The 15,109-nt window shown below is 39.4% G+C and overlaps 1 protein-coding gene across 1 annotated transcript in view; it reads left to right on the top strand.

Moving 5' to 3' along the window:
* PTN (pleiotrophin) overlaps positions 1–12,125 on the top strand; it is a 70,181-nt gene extending 58,056 nt beyond the window's left edge. Inside the window, exon 5 of the mRNA XM_065839785.2 lies at positions 11,600–12,125. Within this exon, the coding sequence (XP_065695857.1) occupies positions 11,600–11,652 (53 nt within the window). The 3' untranslated portion in view covers positions 11,653–12,125. The remainder of the gene's footprint in view (positions 1–11,599) is intronic.
* The last annotated feature ends 2,984 nt before the right edge of the window (positions 12,126–15,109 follow it).

Here is a 15,109-nt window from a genome sequence, read left to right on the forward strand (position 1 = left end):
GACTTCATTTGATTTGGAGAAATACAAAAGGAGAAACAGGTACAAATGTAGGTTTGTGATCGTAATAACTGTGGGCAGAAATTCTGCTCTCCTGATTTGCGTTAGAAATCTCACGGTATCTTCCTGAATGCCACCTGCTCGTTCATCTGCTGTTGGCATTAGTAGGAGCAGCATGCGTTCAAGTCACACACTTGCAGCCTGCCTGGGCCCTAGCTAAAGAAAAGAAATCCATATTGCAGATCTGTGGGTACAACTACATGGGAGCTACACTGGGAAATATATTGGCAGCAGTCAGAGGAACTAGAGTAAGAAATCAGGTCAAGCAGATTAGTACTGTGTGAAATGTTGTGCCCTACTGAACTTTATTTCTGAGTTAAAAATCTGAGTGCTTACATGTTGGATGGAAAGAGAGTATTTATTTTCTTCCTGAGTTGAAGGAAGTTACAGGTTGGAGTGAAGTCTACATCTAGATAAAGTAAAAAATAAACTGTATTCAATCTGTAGTTAGAATAAACCAAATTTAATTATTTGGAGATGAGAAGTAAGATCTAGATTATTATCTGAGCACTTGGAATGGACTGTAGTTACGTGTTAGCCTGCTTTTTCACCCATAGCTTCACATCAATGCCTCAAGACTTCAAGAGAAAAAGTATATGATACATTATTTGGAAACAGCATTTTTTTTCTATGTGTTTCATAAGGTCTGCATTGATATGCAGCCAGACCTGTGAACACTTATCAAGTGCTGTACGTTCCTACTGTGATTGCCTGGAGTAGCAGCTCAGTGGCTCTCTGGCATTTGGGAGCTCTGGCAGCAGAATTGCAAGTGAGGAGCTTATTGATTACAGGAATCTGTTCTACCATTAAATGGTTACCTCTCTGTCTGGTGTTCACTTCAAGAGCTTCATCACTGAATACATCCCTGACAGTGATAGGCTGGGAGTACCAAAAGCAGATGTGAACTGACTGAGAATATTGCACTGAAAAATACCAGTATATTCAGAAAAGGGTTGTTTTCATGATCTTCCTGACTAAGCCCCTTTCATGGGTCCTGAAAATTTCCTTCTATTAGGTTGTGTTTGTAACCTCTCCATTACATCACTTTTCCTTTTGACTTCATATTGAAAATCGGGTGAGAAAAAGCCCCTCTTTAGCTTCTCTAATCAACGGTAGGTTTAGATATCTTCTGTTTCTTCTTGTCACTTGCCATTTTTCAAAGCTAAATCCTCTGACTTAAATGTTTTGTTGTGTAACAATTTATCCATTATAAGAATATTCTCTATTTGACTTAGCTAAATTCCTTCTATTCTTGCAAAATCAGTTTTGAGATGAAGAGACTGTACTGTACGTAGTATTCCAAACATGTCCTCTACAGATTTTTGTTGAAAAATAAATTATCATTATAGTACTTCGTTTTCTGTTCATTATACTCACAAAATAACTCAAGTATTTTTTTATATTAATCACCACTTGCATGTGGAACAAATATATTCATCTGAGACCTTCACAATTCTCCCTAACTGTTACATTTTTTAAAAAAGTTAATTAATGCAGTTAGTTAAGAACCCAAGAAGGTGTGTGGGTAAAGCAGATTATTTCATCTAGGCTTGCCCAATGAAGGCTTGTGTATCAGATTTCGCCTGAGATACTTCTTAAGTGTGGCTTGATGTCTGAAGTACCTTCTCGCTTTCTCTGTTGTTTGAGAAAAAAGTCTAATAAATTGATATTATCTGTAGTTGCTGCTCTCTCATTGCTCCTCTTCCTTTCCAGCTCATGAACATGCAGCAACTTTGCTGGTAGGATGAATCTTGTGTTTCTCTTCTCTCACCTAACTATTTCAAAGATGACTGCTGTTTCATAGGAGTTTATGCTTAAGAGAAAGGAAAATTATGTCTGCAGAAAAATCCCAAGGGTTACCATTTTACATATTTGCTGATAAAAGTATATTTTGGTTTTCCAGGAACTTCTGTGAGCTGTGGCAAAACTTACGCTAAATTAAACTAGGAGATATTCATTAACCTTGGGAATCAATGCCTGCCTCATAAACTGGTGATTTAGGTGTTCTTACAGATTTGGTTTATCATTAGTCAGCACTTTCAGAAAAGCCTTAAAAGTTTTTGAAGCACTCTCATTATTTTGGAAACTTAAAAAAAAAAAAAAAAAAGTATTTTTTTCCTTATCAGCAATTCCTCTGTCTCAGTACTTTTTCTTCTGAACAGCGAACTTTTGAGTAGGGATTGTAGTCCGTGACACTTGGACATTTTGCAGCTCACTGCTTGCAGAGAAGCTCCGCTGTATATTGGATTTAAGGAGGAGAGTGGAGGATGAGTCAGGAATTTGAATTTTATCTGAAATTCTGACAAGTTCTTTTCTCCATAGCTTTGCCGAGGTGTTCTCAGATTGGAAGACAATATGTTGATCCTGGGCTGCTGTGCTAAAGTGTAGTTAACACAGGATGAAAACTGTCGTTCGTTCTTGAATGTTGTACATTTGGACAGAGAGGTTGTCACCATGGTTTGTGTATTTAGTACACAAATGAGGTCATGAGAAAGCCTGTCACAAAGGCTAGAAAGGATGAAAGGATAACTTTTATCACAAAATCCCAGCAGAGACAGCCACCTCTTCTCTAGCGCATGCAACTGTATATTCTAATCAGTGTCTGCAAGGCCTGGGATGTTCAAGGTCTCCCTAAACTATCTTGACAGATGTGAAAACTCAGGCACTTCTGTCGAGTGGCTGCTCTAATGGCCAGCTTGCACTGAAGAGCAGAAAATGCTTCCAACATACACCGTCTGGCCTACTTCACAACCCCCCAAACTTGATTGATGGTTGTTCGGGTTCCAGCCAGCCAGAAAGTAAAAGAATGGAGTATTGTCAGGATTCAGGAAACACTTTGCTTTAACCACCAAGAGAGGAGGAATTTATTTTTATTGAGCTGAGTTGCCTGATAGGCTTTGTTTTTCCACTTTTTCAGTAACTCTCATTCTTCCTCTCTTTTTCCCAGTATCTCTTGTACTTTTAGCTATTTATTCTCCTGATTAAGATAACATTAAATAGAATAAGCTGTTTGCCTGCTCTTTCTGCAATGTACTCTTCATTTTTTTGAATTATGCTCCTTTTTTTATCTGATAAAGTTTTCACCCAGCTGTATTTAGTTCCTTTTAGTAAATCTCCCTTCCCAACTTTTAGCAATTTACTGTGCATCTGATCTATGAGTTACTTTATCCTGGCTTGGCTGAGTCTTTGCCACATAAGAAAACAGCTCCAACTAGAGCTGGCAAACAACACTGCTTACACCACTGTTGTCTTTTGTAATTGAAGTGGCATCCAAGGATCACATCCTCCAACACACAGTGTTTGGAAAGGTTGCTCACGTTAAGGCAAGACCTACTCAAGTTGTTAATGGCTCTAATCCCTTTACTGTAATGCAGATCAGGTGTAGCATTTGAAAGTCTAGCAAGATGTCAGTGCAGTTCCCTGTGTTTGGCAGAGTGTGTGCTACTGCAGCAAAGACTGTGCTCCATATGTTTTTAATAATTTTATACTGTTTGAAGAACTTTACTTAAGAGTTTAGTGCAATATAAATAATCTGCACTACCTTGTTTATTTTATTTAGCAATCTTTAAAGGTAGCAATTAGCTAATCCTTCCGTCACTCCTTGGAGCTGAAGAAGTACAATTGAAAGAAAAGTAATATTTGAAAGTCAGAAAGGCTAAGTGAGTTTCCAGGTTTGCACAGCATCAGTGGCAGATCCAGGCACTCAGCTAGGAGCTGATGACTCTTGGCTCCATGCTCGGGGTAGTATCTGCTGCTCCCTTTTATCCTAGTCTGCAATTATAATTATCAGAATGTGACGATTTACTTCAAGGTGAGCGTATGAACTACAGTCTTTAACTAGGGTCTTTGGTTTTGACATTATTAATCTCAGTGGATTTAAGACAGTGTTGGACACTGATTTACCTTGTGTCCTCTTAGGGAGATTGTTGTCAAAAAATAGAGCTAACTTCTGTTAATGAGCAGGTATATCCCCAGCCTTACTTTGATGCCAGGAGCAGAAAACCTGTGGTTCTTGAGCACTACAGTGACAGTCTTGATTTCTACCTTCAGAGAGCACATCTTACTCACAGTGCACTACTGCCAGGACAGACTGACTGCGCTTTGACGGGGTGACTTGGCTGCTGACTGTTGCAAGGAGCTGGCAGTGATGTCTGAATGAATCGCTCATCTGATCAGCAGATACTCACTGCTCAGACAAACTGGATGCTGCACTGAGAAAAATTGTCACCTGTGGCCCACTCCATTGTGCATGTTGGACAATCTACTTTTTCTGCGGTGCCCTCCTTCAGCCTTGCCTCTGTGCAGCAACAAGATGTCTGCTTCTAAAGAATAACTGGAGGAGACACAGAGGGAGAAGAAATTACTTGTTAGGACTGTGATTTTCTTTTGTTTGAAATATGCTGGTGTCTCCTGTTTTGGCATCACACTTGTGCTGCATCTCCCTCTGTAGGTTTCAGCATTCCCCATCTTTAATGTAACTCATTAGTTGTGCAGGCATGCAGCTAGCGTAATAATTAGTATTACAGGAGGCAGAATAATAGGATCTGCTCAAACTAATTAAATATAAAAATGAGGGATTTTCTCGTATTAGGAAACAGCTGTGATAGTTAAACAAAAACCTGAAAGCCAAAACTCTGAGGTTTTTATCTTGGTTTAAAGGATGAGGCAGGTTTATTGAAGAATGGCCGGTGGCAGTGACTAGGAGCCTGCAGTGAAATACAGTGATCTGAGCTCTGTGGGACAGACACTGGCAGTGGATGCCCGGTGGGAACAGCAGAGCTGGCTCTTATTATTGTTGCTATCATCATGATTATTTGTATTGCATGAGTGCCCAGAGGCCCCAGCTGAAAAAGAGTGCCATTGTGCTAAGCACTGCATAAACATTGTGAGAGGCAGTTTTGCCATGAATAATTTATGCTTTATGGAGCTGAGAAATGTGAAAACCAAGAGCAGAAACAGTGGTCCGGAGGGATGAGGCTGGGTACTAAATGTTTGGTTGGTTTCCTTGTGCCACTTGCTAATCTGAGGACAAGGTTTGTTATTTCAAGATGAAGTAAAACTCACTGGAAACTTTAGGCTCCGAGACACTCTTCTGTGATTTGTCTCCTGCTGCCGTAACATGAGGAAAAAAGATTTTTTTTTTTTAATTTAAGTGGGGAAAAGAGTAAGCCATATAAGAAAAATATACACGATGATGGCTACAGTGTGGACCAACCTCAAGCTGTTCGTAAGCTGCCAGTGCAGCCCATAACTAATAAAGTTTGGTTGATGTTTTTCTCTGCTTCCATTTCCATGTGTTTCTTGGAGACTTTGCACTGTAGTCTCCCTTGAGATGGCTTCTGTATCTTTGAAAAATTAAACTGTTTGGATCAATAATTTGAATGCATTGTCAGATCGTAACATACTGTCAGTCTGATTGACATAGTCCTGATTCCAGGGAACAGGAAATGCCTGTAGAAGAGGGAGAAAGGGATTTTTTTTTTTTCTCAAAGAAATATTTTTAATTTTTTAGTTGTTCTGCAGCTCTTATGCTGTTTTGGAAAATAAAAGGTTGGAACTTTTCATGTGAAACCCAGACCTTGAGGTTTTCTCACCCCCTGGTTTGTATTTCAAATATTTTTCTCTGTGTTACCCTGAAAGATGAAAAACTGGGATGTGGCCAGTGCTCTTGTTTAACCATCTTGTGCCTGCAGGAGTTTCTTTCAGGGTTTAATACAGACCTTTGTGGGTGAAAGTTTAAACAGCCTCGTGTGTGCCAATTCTGTTACATGCTCATTGTCTCACTTTCCTGGCTTGCAAGAGCAATGCAGCCTTCTTGGTGTTAGTCAGTACCCTTGAGCTGTGAAAATGTCCCTGTCCCTTTCCCTTTCCCTTTCCCTTTCCTTTTCCCTTTCCTTTTCCCTTTCCCTTTCCCTTCCCCTTCCCCTTTCCCCTTCCCTTTCCCCTTCCCCTTCCCCTTCCCTTTCCCCTTCCCCTTCCCTTTCCCTTTCCCCTTCCCTTCCTTTCCCCCACTTCTTTATCCCTCCATTTCATTTTGCATGTCACCTTCTCTCTGTCTTTTTTTTTTTCTATCTGTGCTTACTGCAAACTTTTCAGAATGTGGAGCACTGGCCAAAGCCAAGCCCTCATCCCTTGCCCTGAAGGTAGATCCCTTCACATCCCATCTGGGGCGGATGCAGAAAGCACAACTGAGAAATACGGAGAAATGCGCATGCCTGGTTTTCAAAAACTAATTAAACAAAATGGGGTCTCTCTTCACAGTATATCACAAATAACTTTCTGCTAAATAACTATTGATATAGAATATATATTTATATATGATATAGATCTCAGTTTGACACATACACTGCCTCAAAGTGTGATCTTTTCTCTATACAGGTATATGCCAAACTCTAAATGAATTCTTAATACTTTTGTTTCCAGCGATCTCCTGCAAAAGTACGAATGCAGATAGTAAACTCTGAATGTGTCAGTCTGTGCCTGCATCTGTCTCACTGGCATTAAGAGGGATCTTGTGTACAGCATAGAAAGAGGGCTGAAAAGCCAGCTGAGACTGGGTCCCTCTTGTGCTGGGCACACAACATGACAAAGAACAGTAAGAAAGTCCATACCCTACAGAGGGAGCTGTACAAATGTGTCACAGGCAGATGAGAAGCAGCAGCAAACAGAAGAGCAGTTACTTCTGGAAATCACCTTCCAGTTAGCCAGACCCCTTCAGCAATCTCCAATTGCAAAACAAGCTTCACTTGAAAATTTTATCCATTGAAATCTTCCAAATACTTAGTCTTAAGGCACTAACATCTTAGATACATGTAACTCAAAGAAAGTGAGATCAGACTTTCCTGATCTTTGTCTTTGGGCAAGTAGGCCACCTAGCAAAATGAGAACATGCATGTGTCTCTGTGTAGACAATTTTGAAGCTTATTCTCCTACATTTTTGAATGATGGAAATCACCAAAATTAAACTTTTCTGATGGAAATCCTTGGCTTCAACAAATTACCTCTTATAAAAAACTTCCTATAATTCCTGGTGAGTTTTATATAAGGCTGTTAAAAGTGAAATTTTTTTAGATCTTGCATCCAAATGTCAGGTTCAAGCAATGGCTTCTGTGTGTCTAAGATAATTTAGGACCCTTGTGGATGCTTTTAGAATAGACTGGATTAATTTTTCCTTGGATTTATTTCTTCCTACAATTCCAATGAGAAAAGAAATGGGTGAAATATTTTCCATGAGTGGCTCTTTGGCCCGTTTCTTTGTCAGATATAGTGGTGTTTCTGACAGGCATAAATCTAGCTGTTCCCTCCTTCATAACACACGTTGCAGCATGCCTTCCTGGCTCATGTGATGCAGCTCCATCCTTTAGGTTTAAATTGGGTCCATCATATGTTCAACTGGGAACAAATACAGGTCTGTCCAAAATGGAAATCTAGCAAAGTGAGAAACAGAACACAACTTGATGGAGAGGAGTGACTGGAAGAGTGGAGAAATCAAGAAACACTTACAGGCAACTACAGAAAGTCATTAAACAGCACAGAGCTAAAGTATAGGGATATAATCAATTGTAATATATTAATGAAGTAAAAGTCACATCAAGGTCATTGATTAATTGGAAAGTTGCCTTCTACTGCTGTTTAGCTAGTGGAGCATTGCCTTTTTTCCATCCAGTAGAACTGTGTGTTGCTTAAATAGGCTTTTCAGAGTAGTTCATTATGGAACAAAATTGCTATCATAATGTAGTTTTTCTTTCTTAAACTCATTTGGAATACATAAATGCTTTATATAATGCAGGAAAATAGAAGGAAAAGGAATTAGCCATGAAAGATTCTCTTTCTCTGTAAGCAGAAGAAATGCTGTATTTAAAGGGTATTTCGGAAATCAAGGGATTTATTTCTACAAGCGTAGAAATCACAAGATAGTAAAATTTCTGTTCCTTGGGGCTGGGTGAAGTGCTTTAGGGTGAGATTATTTTTTTTTGATCAAGGGGTAAAATCCATGGCTTTGTCAAAGTCAAGACTGCCCCTTCCATGTGGTTTGGCATTTCAACCCCAAAATTCAAAATTGTCCTGCACCAAATGGTTCCATTGCCCTGTACCACCATAGCAACCGTATGTGTTGGAAAATTTGCCACAATGAGAAGTAGAGAGCCCTTTAGAAAACCTGCCTTCCTCTGCACTCAGTGGGACTGAGTGCTAGTTCCTGGAAAAACTGTGTCCTGAACACCTGCTGCGGAAATTCTTTGCTTTAACCTGCCATCAGCACAGCTTTTGCTATTTTGGATAATTTCTGTTGCTTTTGGGGACACTGCTTGGCATTTATATATAGGAGTTCAGTAGTGCCATGATTGAATTGTTACCTTCTTCTCAACAAGTTAAAATAAATACCTGCAAATCTTGCCTTACAAAGCTTGGCTTCTCTTAAAATGTAATTACCTCCCTTTTGTGCCTTATACATTAAGAGTGGCTTCAAATGGTATGTGGCTCCCGTTCAACATAATTACTTTCTTTTGCTGCTTCTACAGTAAGAATGAGGCTCCAGAATAAAGATTGCTATTTAAAGAAGGCTGCTGCCATTCCAAATTGCATAGAAAAATTCTGCTTATCAAATTAATTTGTTTAAACAGTAAGATGCTTACTGGAATATTTGTTACTGGTCATCACAGACCCACAGAAGTGGGTCCAGTGCTAGTCCATGACCACACACCTTTTAATCCTGCAAGTAACTCTTAGGCATACAACTATTCATAGGGTTATTCAGGTGATGAATGATTAGATAATCTGGTGTGTGTGCATCGACACAGTTTGCTCTTGCAAGGCTATTTGTACAATGCTGTGTGGGTGTTCTTATCTCACTGGAAATGCTCTGGGTGCTGAGGGGAGTGGGATGGCTGTGCAATGCTTGGTTGCCGTGCCCTGCAGGAACTGCCAGGTATTCACACAGAATCACAAAATGTTAAGGATTGGTATTCTGAATTTGCTGTCTGCATGTACCCTGGTCTAGGATTCTGGCCTCCATCTGAGCAAGGGCATGGCTAGGCAGCCTCTCACTGTGGGACAAGAGGAAAGGAGGAAAGTGTATGCTGTAAAACAGACACAAAAAATAGGACAGTTTTGTCACCCTCATTAATATTCTGGAACATACATAGCTCTTTGGGTACTTTTGTTTTACTGCAAGGGTGCACAAGGATGGTAAAACTAAGTATTTCCTGGAGGTGAAGGAAGCCTGGTCCGAAGTGGAGAAGGCATAGAATCATAGAATCATTTTGGATGGAAAACACCTTTAAGATCGAGTCCAACTGTTAACCTGACACTGTCAAGTCCACGTCTAAACCGTGTCACTCAGAACCTCATCTACACATCTTTTAAACACCTCCAGAGTCCTGTTGGTGGTCTGTCCATGTTCATGTGTCTCCTTGGCTTTTAGTGAGTTTAGCTGAAGTCTGCAGAAAACACCTTTCTGCTTATGCTGAGTCTAAACAGATTTCACAAATTCCAGTGTTGGTCTTATTGACAAAATGCTGCTGTTTCTTTCACAAAAAGTAGTGTTGGAGGTGGGGCAGAGAGTGCAAGAGAGAGCACAATCAATGCAGAATCCAAGAGGGTCAGTGTTATAGAGTGAAAATTAGAGGAAGCGGGGGGTGGGGCTGGGTAAAACAGAATAGGAGGGGAGACAGCAAATTTGTAGGACGGAAAAAGCTTTAGCTGAAAGCAGATCGGCTATTAACTTAATGGAAAAGGACATTTTGGAATGACAGTTTGTAAATAGTGCCAGATTTTGTGAATGGCACCAGACTACAGTTGTGCATAGATACGTGCATGCAAATACAAAGATGGGTAAATATAATAATAATAATAATAATAATAATAATAATATCATGTTCACATTTTCAGACTTACAAATTACTTATTGTTTTGAATTATTATGCCTTTAAATGTTAAGCAACGATTGTAAGGTTTTAGAGCAGATTATGTGACTAAACATGAAACAGGTATTTTATATTGCTCTGACTAAGGAATTACTGGAAAAGATTTTTATCTTGTTGAAAAAGATGAAGAAAAAAATGTTGTTTTGAAACACTAAAAACCAGGAAAAACAACCATGAAAGAAATGCGATGACCTAAACGTCCCTTCTTCTAGAGATACACTGACCCTATCCATAGCTGAAAGATGTCAGTGCAGCTCCCTTGGCTTTAATGCAAGTAAGCCAGTTTTACCAGAGCTGATGATTGCTTGACTGTCTATGGTCAGAGAAAAAAAGATTAATACTCAGAAAAAATAATACCACACTAAGGGCCAAATGCTTGTCTTCTCATTTATGGTGATATTTGTTATTTAATCGGAGAGACTTTTTTTTTTCTCTGCTTGTTAGGTTTTTTTGTTTGTTTGGTTGGTTGGTTTTTTTTGTTTTGTTTTGTTTTGGTTGTGCTTTTTATTTTGTTTTTTGTTTGGTTTTTTTTGGAGGGTGGAGACAGGCATGGAGAGGTGATGTTTTTTGAGAAGGAAGAAACAAAGACAGGGTTTAAAGGAAGAAAGTGAAGTCTGGGTTAAGGCAAACGTGGGTCTGCTTGCTTGCTGTTTTGGTTCCAGGAAAGATACTTCATAGCAACTCAGTTTCCATCTCTCTGTAGTGCCTGTTGGTGTTGTGTTTTGTGGTGGGATCCACAAGGATTTATTTACATTCCCAGTGAGAACTGTTTTTTCCCTTATTACAAGGTGACATGTGATGCAAGAGTACCTAATCCTCTTAATATTTATTTTTAGGCCCCTCTGTGAATTTCTTTTACCTGTACACCACCACACTGCCCTAAAGCACAGTGAAAGATACTGCAGATGGTAGTTTAATTTATAAACTTTCACTTGTACCTGCACGTCATTCCCTTATTTACCCCAAATTAATCAGAGAAGCAGATGTTCCCCAGTCCCTTCCCTGTCCTATCGGCACCAGCTGGCTGGACAGACTATGCTCTCATGGCTTCACTTGCCTCTCAAGTTGTATGTAGGTGTTTGTCCCAGACAAAGGGCGAAGGTTTGGCGATGGAGAAGCTGAAGAAATGAGTGAGCTTTCTCACCATGCTCTGGAGTTGCTCTTGTATTCAGAGAAAGCCAATGACTAACAATTAAATAGAAAGGAAGCGAAGGGAAGGGTATGTGTGTGGGGAGGGTGTGCAGAGATTTCTTCCAGCTCTCCACTGAGCCATGACCTGGTTTCTCCAGGAGCTGCCTGCTGTTTTCTTATTTTCAAAGCGAGTTCCTGAGACAATGCTTTGCATGCTAAACAGGGTCAGCTGCTCAGATAGGAAGGGTTCCAAACTGGACATGCACCCCCGTTTCCACCTTCTCTAGCAACTCAATGTCTCTTTTTTTTTTTTTTTTTTCCTTTTTTCTTCTTTTCCTCTTGTTTTCCCTTTCCTTGTTCAGAACGAGGAATCAAAATTACTTCTTATATGCATAGAGTAAACCAGTGGAACTGTCAGGGGCATTGAATGCAATTTATTGCAGTGACTGTTAGATGCTAATTTTTTATGGTTATTGTTATCTTGACAGAATCCAAGAAGAAGAAAAAGGAAGGCAAGAAACAAGAGAAGATGCTGGATTAAAGGAGTCAACTTGGGCAGTGTGAGAAAGGAACATCAGCAAACACAATTGGTTAACAGTTTCATTTATACCTAGGCATTTTATCCTAAAATTATTTATAGATTAATGGTACCATAGAAGGAAACAAGCAAACACAGAAAAAAAAATCTTTTTTTAATTACTTTAGTATTTTTAATGTATAACCCTAACAACAATTTTTAGAGGCCTATAATAAAGGACTCCAAACTCATTTAGAAAATTATGTCTATTGTATATTGAACAATGTAGAGGTTTTTAAAATATTTTTTTCTCTAGTCTTGCCATAGGTCTCAATCTGGTAATTACTCCATGCAAGCAGAACCTGAACCTGTGTGGAGCAGTGCTGAAGCCAGTGGTGCCCTGTGTGAACACAGGAGTCTGGCTGGATGCAATTATATTTAAGACTGGGACCTTACATCTGAAAAAAAAACCAGGCTTGTTTCTTAAGTTCTTATTGCATCTGGATAACTGTATGAAATTATTTGTTTAAGGAAAGGATGGGGGCATTTTGTTGAGTATTTAGAGGCATAGATTTTTTTTGTTGTTTTTTTTTTGGATGTGTGGTGAATGTTCATTCCAAAATGCCACCATCTCTGTGTAAAAAACAGTAGCACTCCTATCCTTGGCCATATTTTGGATGTTGGCAGTCAAAATTATGAAATGTTTGAACAGTTGGATATAGAAGAGTCTTACTTTTTCACTGTTTTCTAGCAGTGATTTTTCCAAACGAAGTAATAGCAAAACTTTCCGTTTTTTAGCATAGCTGTGCTGGTGGGTGGTAGTTTCTTCTGGTTTACCTGTAAAAGCTGAAAAATACTTTCTTCTGTTTGTTTAGTTTCCCAGAAGGGAGAATATCCCTTTCACAAAAAATCTAGTTGGAATTGTTGTGATTCTGCCTGACCCAACTCCCTTTTGTATCAGCTGGAATCTTCCTGTTGATGGTTGAAAAATAGTATGTCTGGTGGGAAGAAACGGAAGAAATCTCTTTGGAAACTGCCTGAGATAGTTCCTATTTTTGACCAAAAAAAGGACAATTTGTGGGACTTGAAACCAACAGGAATTTTTTTTTTTTTTCTCTGTTAGTAAAACAGAAGGGAAATATAAACCAGTACCTGTCGCTTTCTTTCATTTTTATGTAAGAAAGAGGACCTTGGAAAAGTTCAATCAACATAAAAATAGTTCCGTGGTTTTAATTTTTTTAAATTGTCTGCAGGAAAAAAAAAAAAAATACTGATTTTCAGTTTAATTTAACCTATTTTAAATGATAAGTTCTGAGAATAATCACAAAGTAGAAAAAAGATCTGACAAAGGCCTGGTCTGTCCACAGCTAAAGGGTCGTTTAACAAACTAAAAACCATCAGACCAGGCTTTTTAGAGGGAACATGAGGGACTTCAGTGCCCAAATTAGTTTCAAAATCATTGCTTTTAAATTCTAAATCTTACAGTTCAACAGCTGGAAATAAGCTTTATTGTTTGTGTAGGCTGCAGGCTTGCTCCCTTGTACTCCTGTGGGTACCCACTGACTTTAGCCAAGCTGCAGCAGGGTGTGTTCATTTGAGTAAATCACATCGCTCTTTTAGAATTAGCTTGTAGGCAAGCAGAGAGTCCTTTTCCAAACTAACGTATCACTCCCCTTTTCTATGCAATAAACAAAAAAAAAATCATAACCACTGCAGAGCTCACCCTCTTTTTTCTCACATGGAGGGTGCGGCTGATTTGAACTCACAGTGAGGCAAGTCCTTCTGTAGACATTCCCAAACCCTTTTGAAGCCAGCTAGCCATGGCTGCACATAGCTTAAGATAGATTAGCCATACAAGTATTTCCCAGACTCCTTGGGTGTGTTTTGCAGTCTGTGTTGATGTTCTTGTTATTTTGACTACACTATTAGACATACCTAAACCAGTGGTATAGTAAAAAATGTCCTCATGATGTGGTGGACGTGCAATGACCAAATCCAAAATATAATAGAAAGGTTCATATTTGGGTGGTTCTGGGTGCTATTTGGTTTGTTCATGGTCTAATCAGGTCTGCCAGTGTTTGTGCCTCAGACTTAAACTAATGGATTGGTAGGTCTGATTGAAATCAAAGGGAGAAAGAAGCTTTTTCACTCACCAAAGGTTTGTCTGTCTAAATGCTGCATCAGTTCACTTAAAGTGGTTCAACTTTGAGTGCAAATGCTGTTGCACCATGGTCTTACACTGAGTAATCTAGTCCATATTACATAGGGAGCTGGCAGGAGTTGGGAATGATGCTGAGACCAACACCTTGACTATCCTTTAGCAAGCCTTAGATGTGACTTCCAATATCCACCTCTGTGAGTAAGAAGAAAATACAAATTCCCCTGTGTTTCCTCTGACACCTTATGGCCCTCATAATTAATTGCCAATCTGTCTTGTTAAAAGAACATTCGTAACAGTTTTTGAAGGAGGCCAGGTCAAGTTCCCATTCTTGCGATAGTGGTGTAGGGCCTTCATGGAGAGAGTTTACAGAAAACAAACAAACAAACAAAAAAATGCCGTGTTAGGACCAGAACAAAGTGCAGCAGTCCTGGTAGCAAAGGGTGGGAAATAAGAGAATGCTTTCTTTGTATTACTCAGCCACATATATTTGGATCTGTACTGACATCTTATTGTTGACAGTAATTGGAGTTGTGTATGTCATAGTTTGTAAACAATGAAGAAAGTTTCCAAGAAACCAGCAGAAAACATTCTATGGAAACTGGCTATGAAGGAGATGATAAAAGTAATCCATGGCAGAACACAGAGGAAGGTTGAGTGGAATAGGTCAGTTAGGTCAGCTCTGAAAGGAGGTGCCTGGTACCTGATAGGGGCAGTTGCTTCACTAGTGATATTATCAAGAAAGCAAGAGGCAAGATTCTGAACAAATCTTCTTCTCAGTCCATCTTGCTCAGTTTCCACCTGAGTAATTCTGAAATTTCTCCCTACTTGCTTTCTAATCTTTTACCCTCCCTTCTTTGGGAGGCAAGCTTGTCTGACAGTGCTGTGGGGGCAGCTACTTCAGATGAAATATGTGTTTTTCCCTCTTGGTGCTATCCTCTTACAATGGAAAATGACTTAGCATAGATGTGTTGCTTAGCTAGTTTAACTGACTGAAGCTTGTTTCATTAATGTCCCTCTCAAGAAGCAGTTTCTATCTTCATTTGCTACAGCTGTAATATGATATGGGGAGATGACAGAAATCCCTAAATAACAGCCTTTTTCTGAAGACTCAGATCTCTCAGAAAAGAGAGGGATGAGTTGCTGAACAACAGCTAAGGTTAAATATGCATCCAGACTCTGGGCCCCAGCAGCTTTAAACTTAGAGAAATTTGGGTATAGCTCCTTTCCTTTCCTCTACATAGGCTGACCCATGTTTCTAAGCAATTAGACCTGTCTATATTTTGAGTCAGAACAATATTTGAGAACTGGGGCATTTTCTGA

This window comes from Patagioenas fasciata, chromosome 1 (assembly GCF_037038585.1).
Source record: "Patagioenas fasciata isolate bPatFas1 chromosome 1, bPatFas1.hap1, whole genome shotgun sequence".
NCBI lineage: Eukaryota > Metazoa > Chordata > Aves > Columbiformes > Columbidae > Patagioenas > Patagioenas fasciata.